The sequence below is a fragment of the Anguilla anguilla genome, chromosome 10 (genome assembly GCF_013347855.1).
Source record: "Anguilla anguilla isolate fAngAng1 chromosome 10, fAngAng1.pri, whole genome shotgun sequence".
NCBI classification, from domain to species: Eukaryota; Metazoa; Chordata; class Actinopteri; order Anguilliformes; family Anguillidae; genus Anguilla; species Anguilla anguilla.
The window spans coordinates 5,313,005-5,335,359 of record NC_049210.1 but is presented as its reverse complement, the minus strand read 5'-3'; the positions used below and the strand labels follow the sequence as shown (position 1 = coordinate 5,335,359).

Below are 22,355 nucleotides of genomic sequence, written 5' to 3'. Positions count from 1 at the left end.
CCCTATTCAGAAAAGCACCGGTAACGTGTTGTATTCAGATATAGTGTCGTCTCTACATACGTGTAGTGGATTCTCATTCAGTTCCTCCACTTAGCATTTTGTGGACAGCGCTACGTGCTATTAGCGGTGGCTGTCCAAACGCCCAGGTTCATCGTGACCCAAGTTCGTCAAGTTTGTTTCTGGACGCGGTCGTGCTGAAAAGATACCGGCCAGCGAATGGAGAAGCGGTTACAGACGTGACCGGTTAAAGGCCCAGAGCGAACGCTCTTTTCGTTTTAGCTTCCGTTGCGCGCGCTCGCTCGCTCGCTCGCCCGCCGCTCGAACGTCACACGTCCCGCCCGTAAGTGGAGACTCGCATCAAGCCGCGATATTGCCGGAATGAGGTGAGATGGCGGGTCTAATGAAGATATTTTGATTCTGTCAGACAGCATTAGTCATATTCCATTACCTGTGGGCCCGCTAGCCGTACCTCGGCGCGGGATCACAAACAAACCTGCGTTCTTCACCGCCCGCTTTCAGCCGCGGAGTCAAGAGAGAACCGAGATGTGTTTATCGCGGTTGAAAGCGGGCGGCGTAAAATTTCGCCTTGCTGGCGACTGGCGAGCGGCGGGAGAGACTGGGGGGTCTCGCAGTCTGCGTTTCCTGGGCCCCGGCTGCCGCGATTGCAGCCTCGCCGCGCGCTGACGTGCGTCCCTGTGGCCTTTTGTCCCGCGCCGTCTTTGTTAGCGAGCCGTAGCCACGAGCTCCGCATTCAGGAAGAGCTGAAAAGCAGGAGGCTGGAAATTGAATCACTGCGTCTGTGAGATTACAGATGAAAGCTGGCTAGATGTAAGGGGGGGAGGGGGGGAGGGGGGGGGGGTAAAATGAAAAGACGCCTATCTTTTACAGAATTCAAGGTTATTTGTTGTTTGCGTGAATGTGATCCTGTCTATGACAAGCGCGCAATTTTCGTTCGCAAATGGTAATCATTGTCAAAGGTCAATTCTTCATATGATGTAGACAAGACCCGTGTCTGTGTTTTAAAACTGATGCTGTGGGTTTTTTTTATTTTTCTCAAGTGTTTCTTGTCAGTAAATGTTCCTCTCTTTGGTCTTTTTTGCAGATTTTCCACCAAGTACTGGATGTCTCAGACATGTGTAGTTTGTGGGAAAGGAATGCTGTTCGGACTGAAATGTAAAAACTGCAAGTACGTCTGCACGTATCCGACTTTTTGGAGAATAAAATGAACCAACATCTGTTATTCCCATGAGAGCCTTAAATATCTTCTTTTTTTTTGTTTATGTGCAACGAGGAGTTAGTGGGGGAGTCATCAAAGGCTCATTCACCGATTCTGATCAGAACCTTCAGCAGTTTCAACCTGCATAAAACTGCATAGGGTGTGCAAACCTGAGCCACGCGCATCTTTTTCATGAAGATCATTTACACTGATTTTAAGGGAGATGCTGAAGCCTCAGATTTTGCACTCTTCTCGCCATTATAACCTGCAGTAACACGGCAGGCGAGGGCCATGTTTCGCTAAATACGCTGCTGCTCTGCGCCAGGTCCTCTGTGCTGTAGTGTCTGCGGGTATCTGCTCCAGTCGTGCACTATGCCACCAGATTTCGCTAATTATTCGACCTTCTTCACTCAAGAAATAAGCTCTGTGGTGAAATCAGGTAGCGTAGTGCATGGTTGGAGCAAATGCTTTCAGACGCTGTGGGTCACAGGACCTGGGGTACAGTTGTGCTGCGCTCACATGTTCTTGTTGATAGCCCTTGGTTTGGTGGAAGTTTGGAAAACGGGGTTAATTGTTTTGATGCATTTCCGTATTTGCCCTCAGTTGGACCTTTTTTCATGAACATTTTCTTCCATTAATTACTGGTTTTTGGAATGTCAGAAGGGCATTTGTCATAATAAGCGGATTGGGAAGTGAGTGGTAATTATCTATATAATTTAAAACTGATAATTTGAGTAAAAAAACGTTTCTAATTACTGCCTATTAAAACCGAATACATCGTGTCATTTTGACACCAAGACAATGCATTTGATGCACACCGTGTACAAGCTGTTTAGGCACTTCACTCCACATACTTTACAGCCAGTTCAGGTCTGTTGGGTTCATTTACCCCCTTAGTAACGATGGGCGATTAGCATATTGTTATAATACAAATGAACGGCTTTGGAAGTGTATTTCCACCAAATGCTACACTAATTCTCAAAGGAAATTGCATCAGTTTTATGTGGTAAGTGTATGTTGTACGTGACTGGTAGAATTTTATAGGTTTTACTTAACAAATTCGTATTTTAAAAATTATCATTATACAACATATTATTTATAATTCATATTTTTGTTCTCTGTTCAACTAAATACATCAGCTGTGTTTATCTGACCGTTCTTTTACATACTTTTTATATTGTATATGCAATCACTTGGCCACACACCCTGTCCAAACGTGATGTAGAGTAGTACTTGATTAGAATTAATGCCGGATATATAAAATTCCCCAACTGATGTATTTTTGAAATGAATACCATTCTTTATTCAGTATAGATTATAGCAGTGACATTTATTGAAATTCTTCTTTGATTCCTTAAACAATTCAAGTGTTTTATCAGAGCGACGATTATAAAAGCTTAAATCTCTCACAAGGAAGATGCATACGTATCCTTCTAATGACCTCTTTTCAAACATTTATTTCTTTCAGGAGACACAGTTAACATAGTTTCACATCTAACTGAATGCAACGAGAGCATGTCAACAGATGTCAACAGAGAAGCGTGAAAACGGTTCCGTTCAGTTCAGCGTGTGCGTTGCTCAAAAAGAGAAACTGAGCTTAAGACTTAGGGCACCGGTTCAATGTGACCGTTTTTTCTGTGGGATGTTTGAACGACAAAGAAAGAAAGAGCGCCCACGCACCGCGCCTGCTCACAGCGCCGCGCGTATGTGCAAAACAGCGACAAACATTTTTTCGCTCCAAATTGGATCTTCCCCTCTGGAATTGGGTACCGAGTGCACTCTGTGGCATGCATTCTGAGCCTCTGGCTTGCAGGAGGGCTGTTTGGATGAGACAGAGTTCCCTGGTTAAACTAAACTTTATGCGCACACATTTGGACATATTGTAATATATTTATAATGTTGTAACGTATTCATATTGCATGTATGTATAATATCACAATATCTTATATACCTAATATAATACCTAATATAATAAATGTATTTATTTATAGAATTGTAATCAGAAATATTGCAATTACAATTTTATAATGTTACTTAATTATAACATAGCAGTTACTATGCTTACTGTGTATCTATCCCTTTATTTTCGGACCAGACTCCATTGTTGAGTCGTTGAGTTGATTCGTCGGAGTGACAGGATACTTCTCTGTCTGTCTCTGTAGGTTGAAGTGCCACAACAAATGCACCAAAGAAGCCCCGCCTTGCCACTTGCTGATCATCCATCGTGGAGGTAGGGATTCAAAAAGCAATGGCCTGTCAACAATTCAATCAACAGTCAATAAACATTAGTCCACAACTTTGATTTGCAAGCAAAAGCAAGCGTTTCGCTTTTTCTTTACAAACTCGGCTTGGCGAGTTCGTTTTGGTAATCCCTGAACTCAAACACCAAAACTGTGTTTGTGAAGAAGAGCAGACAGAACTCTTGCTTTTAGTTGTTTGGTAAAGTTAAGGATACATGTATGAATCCACACCAGTGTTCCTGTTACAGTATGTGTTCTCCTGCAGCTAACACAAAACGGCCATTTTCGTTACATTTCATTACATTTAGTCATTATTACCCAACTTACCTTCTTTACATACGACCAATTCATCCAGCTCGGTATTCGCCAGAGGAATTCAGGCTAACGGCTTTACTCACGGGCACAGGAGCTGGATCTCTCCCAGGATGCAAACCTGCAACCTCTGAGATCCTAGCCCAGGTCTCTAAAAGTTATGATACACTCAGTTTACATTGGGTTGTGTTCAATCTAAACGCAGTATGCTCCACTTTTAATTCAAGTGCACTTTGACAGCATTTCTCGCACAATGTTATGCAGTCTGTAGTTTCAACTTTTAATGATGATGGTTTGTGTAAAGTTGCAGTGCAATGATAAAGTCACAATAAAAAAAAATGGACAAACTTGGAGTTACGGACAGAATTCTGTGTGGTTAGATGCACTGGGTGAGAGAAACGATATGGCTATTTATCAAATTCAGCTGTGGCAGCACGACTGCACAAACCTGCTGCATCGCACAATGGAAACCCCCTAGCATGAGACGAGCACTGCGTTCGGGTCACAAATAATGATGTCAGTTGACCTTTACTGGTGCGGCACAGTGCAATATCAAGCAATTAAGATTTTATTTTGTTATTTTTGTCCAGAATCAAGCAGGGAAGCCATTTTGATTTCTGGCCGTAAAGCATTGCACAGATGTGTCATGTTGTGCATGTGTAAAAAAAAAAAAAAAAAAATACAAAAGAGATTCATGGCATGCATGTATTTTTAAATATTGTTGGTATTGTTGTGTCTGAACACTCAGACACAAATAGATAGATTTATTCCATATACTTTATCAAGTATATATTGATAGAAACAGGAAAACAAGTGTGTGGCAAAATTATTGTATTGCACCATTTAGTTTACACATTTTTTAATCCCATCAGATAATGTTTACTTACTTGCGAATAATTATATGCTGATTATCTTTTCTTGCAAATAGGAGTAGTGTAACTTATGGAGTTTCTGAGGTGCCCATGACCTCTCAAAATTGTTCTTCAAGAAGCACACATCAGTCAGAACAAGCGCATTTTACCGTGAAATATTTACTGGAATTCTTACTTTGTTACTCTTCCCTTATTAAAAAAGACCCTCACGGCTCCAGAGTGCGACCATTTTAGTCACACATGCGAGTAAAAATTAGCTTTTAAAGTAAAATGAAACTTTCTGGCCAAAGTAAAAAGCAGGCTACATGGTTAAGGATAGGCTTTAAGCATTTTGTTATCAACACATTTCACAATCGGTGTCCTCTGCTCCACCAAGTGTGTTAAGTAGCCTAGGTAGGTTACCTGTGAGTACCCCTAGCCTGTCTGACCAAACGTTACTGTTAACAAAAGTTACATGATCAATTTCAAACAGGCTATCAAAATTATCATTGTCCAGATGCCATCATTGTCCATTTTTGTTGATGTGTTGTATCCTGCCGGTCCCAACTTTATAATTGGGTTGGACCAACGTAAAAAAAAAAGAATAATAATAATCAAATGAGCACACGATTACCTCCTAAATTTTTCTGAATGACACCACAGCACTGAATGTAGCATTGTGTGTTCTGTGCTCTAATACAGACCTCTGCTTGAAGTGAAATTTAAAATGTTAATTAAAATTCTTCATTGCACCTTAGTCCTGCTTTAGCAGTCATTTTCCAGTGCTGTGATTGAATAGCAAATGTGATGGCGGGACAAACAGGCAGAGCTAAGCACTCTTTTGTGTGGAGCCGGGTGAAATTTTTGGGCGCAACCCAATTGGCCGCTGAAAAAAATTAGTCTGGACCCCTGGACCCTCATTTTGTGGCTATAAATCATTTTAGAAATGAATGGCCAATAATCTAAAAGGCTGTGAGCTCGGTGTCATGTTGTCAGTGTTACTGGACCGATGCGGAGCAAGATGCACCATAATAACAGCCTGTCCACGGTTGACAACTGCGAGTAGAAAGAAATACTACCTGTCTTGCATTCTCAAAAAAGGGAAGGTCTATGTGGGGCATGTGGAATTGACTTCAACCTGCCCTTTCATTTAGATTTATGCAAAGAGTCAAACAAACATCTCTTTCTGGAAGTGTAATCCATCCAGTCTGAAATGGATTTTTTTCAGATGCACTTCAGGCTGCATCGAAAAATATTCAAATGAAAAAGTTGTTTAAAAAAAGCGAAAATGCACTGACAAGCCTCTCTCACCCCACTGCTTGACATATTCAGTTATGCTTAGATAAATGTTAGGCGTAAGCTGTGATTAAAAGTTTGATTCCAGTTTGCTTTGCAGAAAAAAAAAACTGCTATCACCTTTCGTGCCATGTCTACTGAGTATTTCATCATTTCTTACATAACATGTTTCATTGTCTGTCTCTATGGCAATAGCAAGCTGTAAGCGATCATTTTATCACAGGAATAGATTGCATGAGTTTCCTGTGTTGGAGCGCTGTCCGGTCATGCTAATATGCACGTCACTCAGTGATATTTTCTTCTATTCACCCTCATTGTTGGCCAAACCCAGAGGGTCACTCTCATCTCTTGACAATGGCAACTTATTAAAGGCAGCGAGTAGCAAGATAATGTTCCGGAATTGTAGCTGTAATCAAATTTTAATTTATTTTAAGGAGTGTGACATCTATGGGATGATAAATCTATGGCAGAGTTAAAAAGACATTAAATAGACACATGTAAATCCAAACAGACAAATGAATGGCTGAATAGATAAGATTATTTGTTGATACATTACTTAGCACAACATGTACTACACATATAACTTTAAAAAAAAAAAGATTTAGGAAAAGAATTCTCAAGAGTGTTAAAAGTGTTTTGAGATGGTTCGTTTCAGATGGTGATAAGGTTTGAATCTTTGTGTCTCCAAACTGTCGTGCTCGCAGTTGTTCAGTTTGAAGGTGTTTTTGTAACAGAGATTTGCACTCTGCCACTGCTTTAGTACCAATCTTGGCTGTCAATCAAAATCCGTCTCCTTCTTTGTCAAGAATAACTTTTTAAAAAAAGATGGAAAACAAGCTGTTGAGATCGGTTTCAATCTCACGCATTTTAACATTGTAACATTTTAACAACATCCTTAAGAACCAATAAATTCTTTAGTGTGTCATAAAAAAGATTCTAAAAAATAAAAAAGAATGCCGGTGGTATGAACTGTAAAATGGCTGCCTTTCTTCTCTGACCTCATCTGGTGCCCTCAGCATATATCAGAGTTCTGCACTGAGTCAGCATGGTCGATTTAAAAAAAATAAAAAAATAAAACATGTATTTGTGTTTGAAGAGGCTGCAGAAAATGAAAATGAGTGGGCCATAGAAGAGTTTGTTCAAAGGTAGCATAAGTACAGTTCTGATTATGACACAGAGGTCTGAAATTAATACAGGCAGCAATTGGCAGTGAGTGGAGGGCTGCTTGGAGAGTGGAACTGTGGGAGCGGAGAGTGGGGTGACAGAAGATCAGAGGGAGGAAATCACAAAAAGAGCGGGAAACAGCTTCAATAGCCAACGGAACAAGAGCTCAGCATCATCTGTCAATCAGTGGGGCCGGAAGGGAATCTTTGAGATATTATTGGGCAGGATGAGTCTGTGGGCGTGGCCTTGGTATGCAGCAAAGTTTAGGAAGAAGGTGGTGGTGTTGTCAAGCTCTCCAAGGTCTTTTTTTTTCTTTCTTTTTTTTTTTTTTTGATGAAGTCTTGGCGATCTAACATCCTTGCAACTGCTTGCCTGAGGAAAGAACAGATTGAAACACATTTGCTGATTGAAAAACATTGCATGTTTTGGTCGACTAATTTGTCTGATTCATTTTTTTATGTACTCCTTAGTGGAGCATCAATATTTCTATTCAGTCTATGCCTTATCACTTCCTCACCATCATTGTCCCTAATGGACTTGTCAACATTAAGCTTTCATGGACATTTCTGTTATTGATTTTACCTACCCTGTCAACATACTTGGTTTTGATTTTCAAATAAGTGAGGTCCTTTCTCTTTACCTCATCTGAAGTGAGCTCTTTAATTCTCTCTCTCTTCGTCTGGCTCAAAAGATCACCAAGGAACAGCCCAAGGTAACACGATCGATACGTCCGAATGACTGCCTGAGCTTGCTCTAATGTTGTTTACATGCCTGTGCCATTTTAAAATCAGCATGCCTTAAAGAGAGGATGTTTTTGCCTAATAACAGTGTGCATTCAGACCTAGATGCAAGTCTACTCAGCACACAGTGTTCTCCTCTTCTTGCCCAAATTATTTTTGTTATGGCCACCCAAAAAGGAATTCCCACAGTATTTTTTTTCTTTCTCTACCTGAATGTCTTGAGGGAGCATGGTACTCATCCAGCCAAATTTTGATTCTCATATCGTTACCCAAGTGTTATAAAAGTTGGGGTAAATTGCAAGGAACATCGCAGGACTGGCTTTAGTATGTTATTCAGTTTTGTAATTCTTGTTAAAAAAATGAATTGTGAATGGTCATCCATGTTCATTTTATCAGGGATGTTAACAATGTTAAGCACTTTCCACCATTTCAATACTTCAGTTGGGCAACGTTCGCAAAATGTGTGTAACGTACTTCCATGATGTTTTTTCATGGAGAAATAACCATTATCGAATGTTGGCAGCAGAGGTGGAAAATCCAGGTTCAGAAAGTAAAAGTTCTCCACAGTATGTTGTTCCAATCACCTGGATTTGCTAATTAGCACAATTCTTTAGCCAGGAGGTAGAACTAATTAGTGAAATCAGCTGGCCGAGTACATGGGTGGAAGAAACACTTGGCAGGACTTTTACTTTCCTCCTCTGGTTGGCAGTACGTTTTTTTATTGAACACGCATGGGGATATTTGTCTGAGTTTGACAGAACCTGCCTGGAATAATATATATTTTCAGAGGCTATAGGGGAACATTCTGATCATAATGCCATCTTACAACTAAAATCTACCCCAAAACAAAGTTTTTTTGTTAGCTGGGCATTGAATCAGCTGATGCATGGGTTACATACAGTTTGTGTATGTGTGTGTGACTATGCATGACATTTCTATATACTGCATCACCATAACTCTGGAGGATTTCTCCCTCCCTCAAGTATTACTTCCTTATAACACGAGGCATTTATTTCTGGGCAATTTTGACCTCTGTTGTCATTTCATTGAATTTTAGGAGTAATTGGTCTGAAGAGAGAATGTTGTTTTTTTGTCAGTATGGCCTGTTTGGAAGGTCCAGATGGTACTCTCTCTTTGTCTGCTCCAGCTCGTCTGGTTCGGACCGAGTCGGTACCGTGTGACATCAACAACCCCCTCAGGTACACGGATTTGCACATCAGTCAAACGCTCCCCAAAACCAACAAGATCAACAAGGTAGGTCCCTCCATGTGAACCTGTCTACATTGGGTATGAAAAGTATGTGCAAAACCTACACATTGATATAAAAAAAACATACAGTGCCTTGTGAAAGTACTCATATCATATATTTTTTGCAGTTTTCACATTCTCACATTGGGAACATGGCATTTTTGAAAGAGGAATTATGGATGCTGATCTACAGAACTTATTCCACTATGTCAAAGCAAAAGAAAAAGTGGTGAATAAATAATTTATGAATGGAGACATCTTGATTGCTTAATTATTCAACCCCTTTGCCATGGCAAACCAAAATGATGTCAGGTGCAGACAATTACTGTGACAAGTCACAAAATTGGCTGAATAGCCTTTTGCTGTCTGCAGTAATAGTTTGTATGATTGCACGATAAATACACCTGCCACAGTACGATCTGTCTGCTAGGCAGTGGAATAAAGTTTTTACAAAAAAGTCAACTGTGAACTCTGAGGAGCTTTCAAGACAAATCAGGGATTAAGCTGTGGAAACTCACAGATTAGAAGAAGAAGGCCGTATGAATTTCAGAGTCAGTTAGTATCCATTTGTGCTCAGGCTGGTCAAACATTTAGAAGTAGAAGGTGTATGTTACCACCCACCTTTTACAAGGGAGACCTGGCCAAGGCAGCAGCAGCAATAAAATCTAAAGTACATCACACATAAAAACGCATGAGAACTACAATATTGTGAGAACTACAATATTCAATAGCTGAGGTGGAAGAAAATGTCAATGAGTCATCGATATCTTGGTCACCCCGCAAAGCTGGTCTCTATGGTGCTGTGGCATTTATCTTTATGTCTGTGCAACTGCTCTCAGTTGTCTGGCTAAACAGTCTAAATCAGAATTTTGGGGCTTGGGTGTGATTTTAGATTCTGACCTCAGTTTTAATTCACATTTTAATACGGGCACTAAGGCCGCCTTTTTTGTCTTAGGAACATTGTTAAAGTGAGGCCTTTTTAAAGTGATGCTGAAAAGCTGTCATTGACATGCATTTGGATTGCATCAGAGTTTAGCAATCTTAATTTTTTGGTCTTTTAAGTCTTTTTTTTGGTCACTTACACCCATTGTCCTCACCATATGATGGTAATTGTAATTTCTCTGAAAATCTTCGGAAAATATAAAATTTCTACATTTTCACACACAAAAAGAGGGATGCATTTGTACGTACGACATATTGGCGGTTCTTCAGTCTCGTAAAAGTTCGCTTTTATTTTGACAGGACCACATTTCCGTTCCCTACCAGCCGGATTCCAGCAGTAACCCCTCCTCCACGACCTCCTCAACGCCCTCGTCCCCTGCCCCTCCCCTTCCCCCCAATGCCACGCCCCCTTCTCCCCTTCACCCCTCCCCCCAGTGCACTCGACAACAGAAACAGTTCAACTTAACAGGTGTGTCATTTGTACTTAAATGTGCTCGTCCACGTTAGAGGAAACGTATAACCTTAGTAAAAGACAAAAAGTGATATTGTTTTGTATTGTATAGTTTTTCTTCCTTTTCTGTATATATATATACACAGTGTGTGTGTTTGTGTGTGGTGTGTCTTTGTCTCTGTATAGCATAGAGCATGTTCTGTATCTCTAATATATTTCTCAACTCTTCTCTACTGTGTGTAATATCTTACCTCCTTAATTGAATTGTTTTTTTTTTGCCATCTCATGAAATACTGCCTGAAGTCAAATTTAAATTGGAACTGGGGAGTCTATAATTTCTTCAGATGGTTCTACTCTTTGACCGAACAATATTGCCATCTCGTTTGCACATGAATCAATAATTTGCCCCCTCCCCCCTTGAAATGGAGAATGAGGTCCACATTAAAATATTTTCTGGTTGTTATTAGCTGTCAGGCTCGTGCCCCCGGCTTGGGCTGTGCTTCACACTGGTGTGTCTCCCCTCTTCTTTTCAGCGTCTCATTACTTCAAACACAAGCAGCAGTTCATTTTCCCAGGTATGTGCGCTGTAATTGGTCATTACGCCTTCCCATAATCCAGTGCAGCGAGCCAAGGAGGATTCTTTTGATGTTCCCCTTCCCCCCTTGAACCGCATTTAAACTCCCAGCCGTTCCTTAAGACGATGTATTTTGTTACATAGTTATGGGCATTTTGGGCTATTTTTTGTTTGTTTGCTCTCGACATAGGCGAGTTGCCGCGGAGACGCGCTTTAGTTCCACGGGAAGGCTGACAGAAATTCCTTTGGTAAAAATTTGAGGGGGTGTGTGGTGTGAGGGGTGCGACACAGGTCACCCTGGTTTGGTGTCATTGGGGGGTGGGGGGTGGGTTTCTGCGGAAGTGCCGAATTGAGCCTGGTCGCCTTGCGGTTACGATCCTTTTTGACCCCGCCCTCCCCTCTCCCCCGCTCCCCTCTCTTCCAGATGTTGCTCCAGAGGCCCCGCCCAGGGCACCCCAGGTCATCCTGCACCCTGTCCTCTCTGAGCCCGGGTGAGACCGACGTGACCTCACTGCCCCCCTTTCAAATCCGGTTCGCAGCGTGCATTAATCGCGTCGTATTTTACAGATCATGCATGCGCACACATATATCAAGCGCCTGGTAAGATGTGCCAAGTGTGCTAAGCTGAATCCTAAACACAGACGACATTCAATCAGAATTCAATATTTAAGATGCTTGAAATGATCGGATCCTGGTCGAGTGTGATACTGCATGGCATTGCCGTTCATGTATTGCTTACAGTGAAGACATAATGCAGCCCCCTACCGTGCTGTTGACTCAGTCTAACTGCAGTGTACTTTGCCGCTCTGGATGGCGTCTTACAGCGAGCTGTGCTGTTCATTTCTTACGTTAATACACTTGGATGGGGATGGACATGAAGTGGGAAAAAAAACAACACAGCACTGTATTTCAGCACTCAAATTTAAGGAGGTCAGACGGCATTTAAGTTAACGTGAGTGCTGCCCTTAATCAATAAGGGCTTTTGTTTGTCTTCCTTACGTATGAAATTTCAAGGACAGATGATCTTTTCTGCCGTCTTTCCGTCGGTGGGGTTAGGGAAGGAAGGCCTTGTTAAGGAAACAGTCGCTCGCGAATGCTCGCGGTAAAGTGGCGAGGGCAAACACTGTGGGCTAATGTCTGGATGGCCTTGCGTTCACGGTACAGTTATGATACGGGACTGAATCAGGGTTCGCAGTGGAAAATCAGGCGGAGTGGAAACTGAAGGCAAGAAAAAGACAGAATAATAGAATAAGTGCCGTTGGGAAAAATCCAGCCTTTATCAATGGCCGTATGTCATTTGTCAATCAGGAAATTTTTGATTCTTCTCTTTTTGTTTAATTCGTTTGAACTTGCCAATTCCATGCTGTCATTTTCACTTTCGGCTACCAGGAAACAGGAAGAAAAAAAAAAAACTGAATTGCATCCCTGCCGGACAGTCATGGACAACTTGGCTTTACACCGTCTGTGTTCTTATGTAAGCCTACTCTGCTTCTCAGCTCCACAGCTGGTTTCCAACTAAAGGAATTCTGGGTAAAGCGCCTCGCTGAAGAGCGTTCAGCGGCGAAACGGCCCTCTCATTGGCTGCGATCGCGGCGCGTTATCTTTGGGCTCTTGATGGTGTGCGCGATTAAGTGAGTGAGCAATGCGTAGTCCTCACGATTAGTCAAAGCTGGCCTTTCTTCGCCGTCTTCACCGTTGCAGATGTCACACCCCCCCGCGTTTTTAATGACACGGGGGTTAATATTCCTCGCTGAGTGTGGCAGCTGCAGGTCATTAAAGCGCTCTGGGGTCTGGAGTTCTGGCGGAGCGCGGCGTTATTTTAACGACGTTAACATGACACACGCGTGTCGCGTGTTAAACTGCGTGACGCACCGAAGTCTCGGGGAACCGTTAACGAACGCACAGAGGTTACACACTGTCAGCCCCGGAGCCGTTCGTTAGGTACCTGCGGTGTCGAGTCCTGCCACTAAGCATCAGCATTCGTGTGCTTTGGGAAATTAAATCTTTTTAAAGTGCTCAGTTTGAAGGCATTTTTCCCCTTGAAGGTGATCTCTGTTATTTTTTTTCAGTAATGAAGGAAACCCCCTGCTACAGATTGAGGTTGAACCAACATCAGAGGTGAGTCATCTATTTGCTCTGCCTCCTTAAACAGAAGAATTCTGCCCAGGCCTTTTTCTTTTTTTTGCCTCTTCACGTGTAAAACAATGAATTAAAATTCATAAATTCTTACGGCATGAATTCTTCCAACTCCTGTATTGCAATGATGATGATGATGACAGCAACAGTAGAAGTGCTCTATCTATGTCTTTTTTTCTGTAGTTGTATGAACTACACATAGACACAGGTATTACCATTTAGTAAAATCCATGAAACACGGCCTAATCCAGGATGTCATTATATCATCAGGGTCACGCAAAAATCTCCCATCTTCATTTTTTTTTTAAATGTAGCTTTTTGCCAACATTGAAAGTTCCCATCCGACTCGATGTAGTGCCAGTTTAGTAATAAAGTTGGTTCCAAATAGCACAACCGTGATGGTCATTGGTAAATGGGTTTTTTGATATTCCTTATACATGGTTTATGCACAAGACTGCCAATATGCTGGTATGACAAAATATATTCATTTCAATAAATTCTGAATCACAAATTGAATTGAAGGAAGGCTTGGTGTACAAAGTTCATATCAGTAAGCAAAGCAATATAAACAAACCAGGCAACTCTGAGTTGCCAATTTGAGAACTTTCTTGAATTTTCTTGGTTTTCAATTTCACACTGCGTGGTGTGCTCAAATGCTTCTTCACCGTGAAGACATTATGCTCAAACCAATACGTGCCAAAGCATAACTGTGGGTTTGCCATTTTAGAACAGGCTTATTCTTGGTCTTCTCATTCTTACTGCGTGATTTATTTTTATTGTTGTTCTGACAATACTTAATCCTAGTTACGGATGCAGAGTACGTTATGTAAACAAATAAGCTGTTTCACGTCAGTCATTGTTCATATCACAGGGACAATAATAATTTAAAAATACATTTTTTTTGTTATCTGTTTTTCTTTTGATGTGTTTTGTTTATGGCGCGGAGGTTAAATGACTGGTTCTGCCTTGACCACAGCATTCGTTTGTCGAGGCTTTCATCTTATTTGCAGTCGGTTCTCGTTTGAACTTGTGACAAGTTCATCTTCTCTTCAAGAAGTCTTCATTTCCTGGTGAAACTTTCATCTCCCAGCTTTTTGCGAGAGAGAGGATTTCAGAGATCCACATTTCCACATAAATTTCTTCTTGCCCTTCACAAGTCTATTGCTAAATCAGTCATGATCGGCTGAACACTTGGAGAATGGAGATGACATCAGGGTTAATGCATTGAGATGTTGGCCAGAAGGTCGTTCCATCACAGGGGGAGCGATTGTACAGTGGAGAAATATCAGGAGCTTAAAATGTTGACTGTTGACGGTTATAAAAGTGGACAATTTACTGAAATAGATAGAAATTTTTAAGGTTGGTCAATCAGATGTAATAAGTAGAATATGCTTTTTAGGTATAATGAGTTTTGACAGTTCTGCCTCTAGATCCGTGAACCGGTCCATTTAAATTTGCTGGTCATTTCTCAAAATTCCGAGGTAGGGCATTTCCTCTTTAACTCCATCGAAGCTAGGCCGGGTTCGAATCGGCATACTTGCCTGCTGTAGTGTGTACAACTTTTCTGCGACTTGTATACTCAATAGTAGGCAAGTGCGCTGATTCGAACATGGCCCTAGCCTGTTGAAAGAGACTTTTTTGTGTGTTAATGGAGGTGTGTGATTTGTCCCCCCCCCCCCCCCACAGACTGAGGAGGGGAACGACGAGGCCGAGGACTCGGAGGACGAGTTTGAGGAGATGAACCTGTCCCTCCTGTCGGCCCGAAACTTCCCCCGCAAGGCCAGCCAGACCAGCATCTTCCTGCAGGAGTGGGACATCCCGTTCGAGCAGCTGGAGATCGGCGAGCTGATCGGCAAGGGCCGGTTCGGCCAGGTGTTCCACGGGCGCTGGCACGGCGAGGTGGCCATCCGCCTCATCGACATCGAGCGCGACAACGAGGACCAGCTCAAGGCCTTCAAGCGCGAGGTCATGGCCTACCGGAACACGCGGCACGAGAACGTGGTGCTCTTCATGGGCGCCTGCATGAGCCCGCCGCACCTCGCCATCATCACCAGGTGAGCGCGGCGCCCCCTGCCTGCGGCCGGGGGGATTATTTTTTTAAACGTGGCGCCGTTCCTGGAGAGCCGACCCGTGTGCTGGTTTTTCGTTCCGACCGTTTATTCGCACTGTTTTCTAAAAGGCTGTATAACAGTGCTGAAGCTCGGTAAAACATCACCAGGGATACATTTTGCCCCCTGCAGCTGCCAGTGCCATTCATGACCGATGAAATATGTGATGAGTAAATAATTAGGGAGAAATCTAATCATTTAGAGCAGAATTTGCCATGAAATCTTGATGCAGATCAGCCCTGATATGCCTCAAGCTGTCCGAAGAAAGAATATTCATGATGGACTTTTACGCTCCTATTGTTATTGAACGAAATAATTGAAATTATGGACCATCTTGTGTAAAATTTAAACAGATATTGATGCTGTGTTTCTACAGTAAAGGATTGAATAGATCCAGGAAAACTGCATGCACTGAGCAGGAGCCTCACATTCGCGTTCAGAAACAGAATCCAGATGCTGCTATCCATGCCTTTTCTATGAATCGCTTTCCCAAATAACATCATTTGTGGCAAACATGTTTAATGAGACCTTGGAGAGAGCGGAGTTGTGTCTGGCTGAGCCTGCAATTGAGTATTTCTCCCTAACACTGTGGGTGAAATAAACAAAAACATAAAATTTTGATTTTTGGCTGTAGTTTGTCCAACGCACACGGTCTTTGTTGTCTTGCTTCCTACGTTATTTCTCAAATGAAACATTTTCTCTTGAAATTGGTCACAGCCATGAATTTCAATTAAAGTAATAATTTCATATTGCCTCTAAATTGCCTACTAAATTTGTCTTTTAGCATTTAGTTAAGCATGCAATTTGGGGCTTCTGCAGTCGAAATTGTTGGCTGTATGTAATTACAGCATCAATTTTTCTTGTCACGAGAGTATGTATTATTGCATAATTGATATGAGCATCCAAATGTTAATTGATGACTGTATTTGAAGGGGAGCCAATTAGTGAAGTCTTGTGGCTGATTTGTTTTTTTTAGCGATTCGGTGTCGAGATTCTGCTTTGTGACAAGCCGTGTTTCTCAGAGCTGAAGTGTTTGTGCTGTAGCCTTAAACGTGTCACACAAGACCAACCCAAAAAATTCAGAGGCCCCAGAGGGTCGTACACGAACTGTTGAGATGAAATGAGGTGACGCTGTACTGGCTCCAGGGTGAAAATGGAGACATTTCCTCGCTCAAAAAGAAACGAGATCTTCAAGTGGCCTGTAGAAAAGCCACATTTGTCCAGGTCTCACTCTCCGTAAGGAAAAGCTAGTACGTATAATCAAATATGCTCCTCACATCTTTAATAAACAAAACATTTCTGAAAATATGTCTTAGTCTTCACACAGTTTATTAGTCTTTCTATATTTCCTGTTCTGTGTTTTATCAATTTTTAAACTTCTGTTGAACAATCTACTGTACCCTTTCTGGTAATGAGTCGGTCTGGATTTTAACTTCTAGAATGCAGTGCAGACAAAATACTGTAACGTGCCATCCATGCCTGTCTAATTTCTGAACAGCGTCATGCAGAAAAATGGACCCGCCCCCTCTAAAATGTCACTGGGCCTCAGCTTATGCTTGATGCCTGGCTGTTGGGAAGTTCACGTTTGTGCATCATTAAGAGGAAGGAGTTTTGTTAAGGACGTTGTCCATTTTGTGGCAGCGGGCATGCCCAGATGCATGCCATCCCCCCCCCCCCCCCCCCCCACAACCCCCCCAACCTGCTGCTGCTCATGATTTAGAATCACCGTGGCGGCAGGCCGACTTCCGCACCCCCCCCCGCCCCCTCACCCCCTCACCCACCCGGAGACCGACGCCAGTTTATCCCAGGCCTGCTGGCAGGCCCGGTGCCAGGGGCCGTCGGAGCAGACAGATCCGCCTCGCCTTCTCTGACCTCACCACGCGGGTGGGGGAAACGCTGCCTTACCCCCCTGTGAGGTCACTCAAGTTTTCCAGCGTTTGTTTGGGGCCTGTGTGGCGGGGGAGGCAGCGTAACGAGCTGTGATTAAGGCTCTGACTCCAGCTCGTCCTCCTCAGTTGATCTGCCAGTGTGTAAGCGTCCGGCACGCCGGTTTCACAGTGTGCACAATGCACATTAGGAAAGTGTGCGTACGGCTTGTTAGTCATGGAGAGCCTAAAGAAACTGGTGCTGTAAGTCTTTAATGGATACAAAGTATAATATTTATTATTATTATTAATAATAATAATAATAATAATAATAATAATAATAGCTTCACACATTGTGAACTGTAAAGGGGTGCTAAAGAAAATGAGTTTAGAACTCATACAGCTTTAAGGCATTTAAATACAGCACATTTGTATTCAATTTACTTTGGAGCTTTTTGGAAGGAAGTCTTTCAGAAACGGCATTCATGCTAGTCCCTTAAATGAAGTGCTTGTTTTCAGTGTTGACCTGGTTTCTTCCATTTAAAATCAAAAACAAATGTAAGATGATGTTCGTGCTTCGGTGAAGTGTGAAATCCCAATATTTCAGGGAGCATGGTACATTGGCTTAACTTTCTTACTACTTAATTTACTGCTCGCATTGAATGTCTTTCTGTGCCACTCTCGGTTGCTGTTTGTTCAGAAGTAATTTGTCAGGATAACTGGCTTCTCCTTTCTAAACAGCTTCTGAAAAGACTTAATTTCAGACAGCAAGATACCACAAAGGAAGGAAAAAACCAAGTATAAAGTAAAGATGTGCAGCCATTTCATTTGAAACATGGGAAGTATTATAAACGGCTAAATAGCATATGACATTTTTAAAAATAAACGTCCACTGCACTGTAGAGCATGGCTTTGGACTGTAATCTTAACAATGCTTGACATGAGCGTTTTGTGTAAGTAAGTTTCAATGGGAAACAAAGATGGAGTAGAATTTGATAGTTGTGATGGGATAATGAGGCTTCACAACACTGAAAAGGGGTTGATTGGAGCAACAATATTCCATCTGTAACTCACTGAATTAAACCAATAATTGCATTTTGTTGTGGAAAGCAAAACTTTTTGATTGGTTCAAACAAATACATCGTGACTGACTGCCATTTTGTATAGCAGTGGCTCCCAGCCCTGTTCCTGGAGTTCTACCAAACTAGGTTTTCACGTCGGCCCGAATTTGGTGCACCTGAGTCTACTAATTAGCAGCTCAGTAAGAACTCTAATTGTTGAATGAGGTTCGGGTTGGAGTGAAAACCCACACAGTAAAATTTCTTGTCTTAATTCAACGCAACAAAGTTTATACGAGTCCAATAGGGACCACATGTACCGTGTAAGAGTTAATTTTACACTGTGTACAGAACGGTAGATCTCCAGGAACGTGGTTGAGAAACAGTGCATTATGGGGTAGATGAAGCCTCATTCCCCCCATCAGTACTTGACAGTAATGAGGGGGAAGGATACCTTTGGTGGCGTCAGAGAGCGGATCAGAGAACAGCAGGACTGCAGTTTGTCCTTCCCGTCTGTAGCCTCTGTCACAGAGGAGGGGCCACAGCTTGATAGGCGGGGCGCAGACTCCTCCAGCAGCTTCACCTGTAGCAGATGGGCCCCCATCGGTGGCCAGATTTCACACCCCCCGCCGAGGGGGAAAAAAAATCTGTGAATTGTGTCATCGCAGTTAACAAATTAACCCAGGAGGGGAAATTTTTATATTTATTTTTTTTTTTTTTACCTTTCTTTAACACCAAGCTGACACTGCTCTCAGGTTACCCTTGCATGTAACTTAACCCTTTAAATGTTAAAGATCGCAAATGCTGTATGTCATTAGAACGTTCAGTTAAGAACGTTCTAATGCTGATGTAACAGTCACAACTGGTAATTGAAAGCAATGGAGTTCTGGAGCACTGACTTAGAATTTGGAAAACACATTCAAAAAACCTATTCTTCAGTGGGGTTAACAAAAGTAGTGGTTTAAAGACAGACCATGATGTCTCGGAGTTTTTACACTCTTTGTAAAACTGTGGTTTAATGGCAGTACAGTGACCAGGTGGGAGTAATCGAAATCATGACGTAACAACTTGCCAATCAGTATTTAATCTTCATCTGTACATGCTGACGCCATTGAATCTTGCACGTCTTGGAAAAAGGTCTCCAGACCGAAACGTCTACAAATACAGATACAGATCGACTGCTTTGTAATCCTCCCATCTCTTTTCTCGTTTTGATTTTTTCTCGAGGATTTATAGTGTCTGCGAAGCGCTGTAGCTTCATGATTTTACTCCCGCGGTCTGGTATTGGCTTGGGAGCCCAGGGTTATTGTAGCACAAGTGTAGAGCGGTGGACTTATCAGGTTCACCGTGAGCGTGTACACGTTTCAGTACTTTGATTAACGCTGAACGAATGATTCGAGGACCATGACACAGAAGCGCTAGGAAAAGCCGATGCCCCTGAGGCTTCTGGGAAGCACAGAAGCGGGGTAAGTGCAGGTTAGTTAAATTGATAAATGTATCGACATCGGTTGCCTTTAGTCTATATTTAGACGCGACCCTTGTTATTCCTCTAAAGGACAAAACTCTTAATCATTCGTTTCGGGTAATTTTCCCCGAACGGTAACAGCACAAACATGCAGAATTAAATTCAGATGCAGACCAATCGACGTGTGAGAGTTATGGAAATGTAAATATTTATTTGCTGCATTCGGTTTTTCTTTGAGTGGGCGTATATTGAGTGTTGTGCTTGCGCTTCCTCGTTGCCAATATTTATTCGCTTTTATATCAGTAGAGAGTTTTTTTTTATTTTTTATTATTATAAATAGAGAAAATTCTGGGCTTTTAGAAATGTAATTTGGTGAGTCTAACTGCAGTGATCAAAGTGTAATGTGAGCAAATATCTAGTCCGTGTGAACGTTCGGGGTGAATCTTCTCTTTGGCAAAAAGGTGCCTCCACAGTTGATGTCAACAGCCAGATGTTGACCAGGAATAATTCCAGAATTATGCTGAAAATGGCTTCTGTCAGTGTGCCACTCTGTCCATCTGTGGACCCAATGGGCCAGTGCTGCTATAAAACTGCTTTTGAATCCCATTCTGGGGACCGGGACTTGTCACCGCATAGTTCCAGTCGAAAATAGGTTTAATCGAAAAGGTTGTACCTACAGTATATGCGGGGTACCTTCATACGGGTTCTACATTGATTAAGTAAAAAATGATCGGTGGGTTAGACTGTGAGCTGCGTTTGGGTGCCACTAAAGCACAGGATGATCGAGTCTAATTTTATCCCGACCGCCGATGAATATTCAGCGTGTCAGCGTCACTCGTCGCGCCCCCAGGCCCAACCGCCTGTCCGCTACGTCAGGGATCCTCACCTGGAATGGTGCTGGCGCTGGTGCTGTCTGCACCTCATCCAGCTGGGCAGGGACATCCCGCACGGCTCACCCCCCCCACCTCACCCCACCCCACCCCACCCCCCAAAGGGGTAAAGGGAGGGAACGGCGTCACAAACCCTCGACTGGCGGTCATGTGTGCCGAAACCAAAAACAGGATGTTGATTGAGCTGCTTTGTAACCACGTTGGAAGCAGTTAAGGATATAAAAACAGCTCGCTCTTGTTTTGACCCTGTTTCTCACATACAGCGTTAGGGGCATTAAATCTCACGGGTATATCTAAGATGTACGTTAGATATACAGCTGGCAGCTTTTTTGCCAAGTAACACATTGAAAGCTTAGAATGGCAGGATCCCTTGCTCTACAGGTAGTATAGGTTTGAGCGATCAAGCTTTACAATGATTTTCATATAAAATAATTGTTTCATATTGGGTATGTGCAAGTATCGCCATATTGTTTTCTAAAGAAGGTGTTCAATCTGTGGCTTCACAAAATGTCACAGCAAAGAGCATTCCTATATTGAAAACATTTTTTTTGGGGGCGGGGGGGAGACGAAAACAAATAAGCTCTATAAATTGTGTGTGGATGGAGATTGCCCATTGATTTAGCCAAGGTTACGTTTGCCAACTGATCATTTTTCTCACTTCCAGCTTGTGCAAAGGGAGGACCCTTTTCGCAGTAGTGAGGGATGCCAAAGTTGTCCTCGATGTCAACAAAACCAGACACATTGCACAGGAGATGGTCAAGGTAAGAGGGCGGTGACCCTTTTTTTCCCCAGCATGCACCGGGGCACTGGTGGAACAGGACGGGATCTGACTGGAGTTTCCTATTGGTCCTTTCAGGGGATGGGATACCTGCACGCGAAGGGGATCCTCCACAAGGACATGAAGTCGAAGAACGTGTTTTACGACAACGGCAAAGTTGTCATAACCGATTTTGGCCTCTTCACCATATCGGGAGTTCTGCAGGCTGGCAGGTAGGTGTTATGTAAAGAGTCCCATAATGCGTGTACACATACAAAAGGCATAGATTACAGGCAACTAAGAACAAGCATGCAATGTGTTGCCTCTTTGGTACACCAATTTTTTGTGGTGGAAGTGCATTCAATGGGTATAAAAGCATACTACCCGAATGTAGCCTTGTGGCAGCAAAATATTTTAATATGCATTGGATGATCATTTGAACTGCGCCATGTCTTCAGGTTAATTGAATTGACAGTGACATCAAATATTTAGAATAGCCGTATTTCTGGGTGTTGTGCATTAATTATTCATTTATCTCATTTCGGTGCAAAGCCTAACATCACATACTTGTACTTCGAGTGAAAGTTACAATGCCTGTAGCTTTCGGGGTAGCATCCCGGTTGTAATCTTTGTCCCCCATTTGAACAGGTACTGGGTGAATCTGAATACGTGTTCATGTGGCTAAAGGCCCAAGGGTCATTGAACTCGCTGACCAGTAGGTTTGGCTGTAGCCCTTGTATCATGGGGAGGTGGGGGGGGGGCGTAGCAATTGATAAAAGGAAAGAGTGTGGTAAGGTAGGGATCGTTGAACAAGGGGGGAGGGTTGTTGGGGCTGTGCTTGGGGTGTGATGGGGGTGGTGGGGGGGGGGGGGGGTGTGGGGGTTCGCTGACTATTGTTAATGCAATGCATTCCGTTTTCCCTTTTTTCTCCCTTTTATTTGGCACACCTCTCATGCAGATTACATTACATTACATTACAGGCATTTAGCAGACACTCTTATCCAGAGCGACGTACAACAAGTGCATCAGTTCAAAGTGCAGA

General features: G+C 42.6%; 1 protein-coding gene across 4 annotated transcripts in view; it reads left to right on the top strand.

Moving 5' to 3' along the window:
- ksr2 (kinase suppressor of ras 2) overlaps positions 1-22,355 on the top strand; it is a 100,569-nt gene that overhangs the window by 52,457 nt on the left and 25,757 nt on the right. For 3 of the 4 annotated variants that reach the window (XM_035378653.1, XM_035378649.1, XM_035378651.1), the window contains 11 exons: positions 1,103-1,186; positions 3,379-3,446; positions 7,771-7,791; positions 8,967-9,073; positions 10,310-10,478; positions 10,994-11,035; positions 11,459-11,525; positions 13,104-13,152; positions 14,857-15,224; positions 21,221-21,317; positions 21,413-21,546. In XM_035378653.1, the coding sequence (XP_035234544.1) occupies positions 1,103-1,186; positions 3,379-3,446; positions 7,771-7,791; positions 8,967-9,073; positions 10,310-10,478; positions 10,994-11,035; positions 11,459-11,525; positions 13,104-13,152; positions 14,857-15,224; positions 21,221-21,317; positions 21,413-21,546 (1,206 nt within the window). The remainder of the gene's footprint in view (positions 1-1,102; positions 1,187-3,378; positions 3,447-7,770; positions 7,792-8,966; positions 9,074-10,309; positions 10,479-10,993; positions 11,036-11,458; positions 11,526-13,103; positions 13,153-14,856; positions 15,225-21,220; positions 21,318-21,412; positions 21,547-22,355) is intronic. The other variant, XM_035378652.1, reaches the window with a different exon arrangement.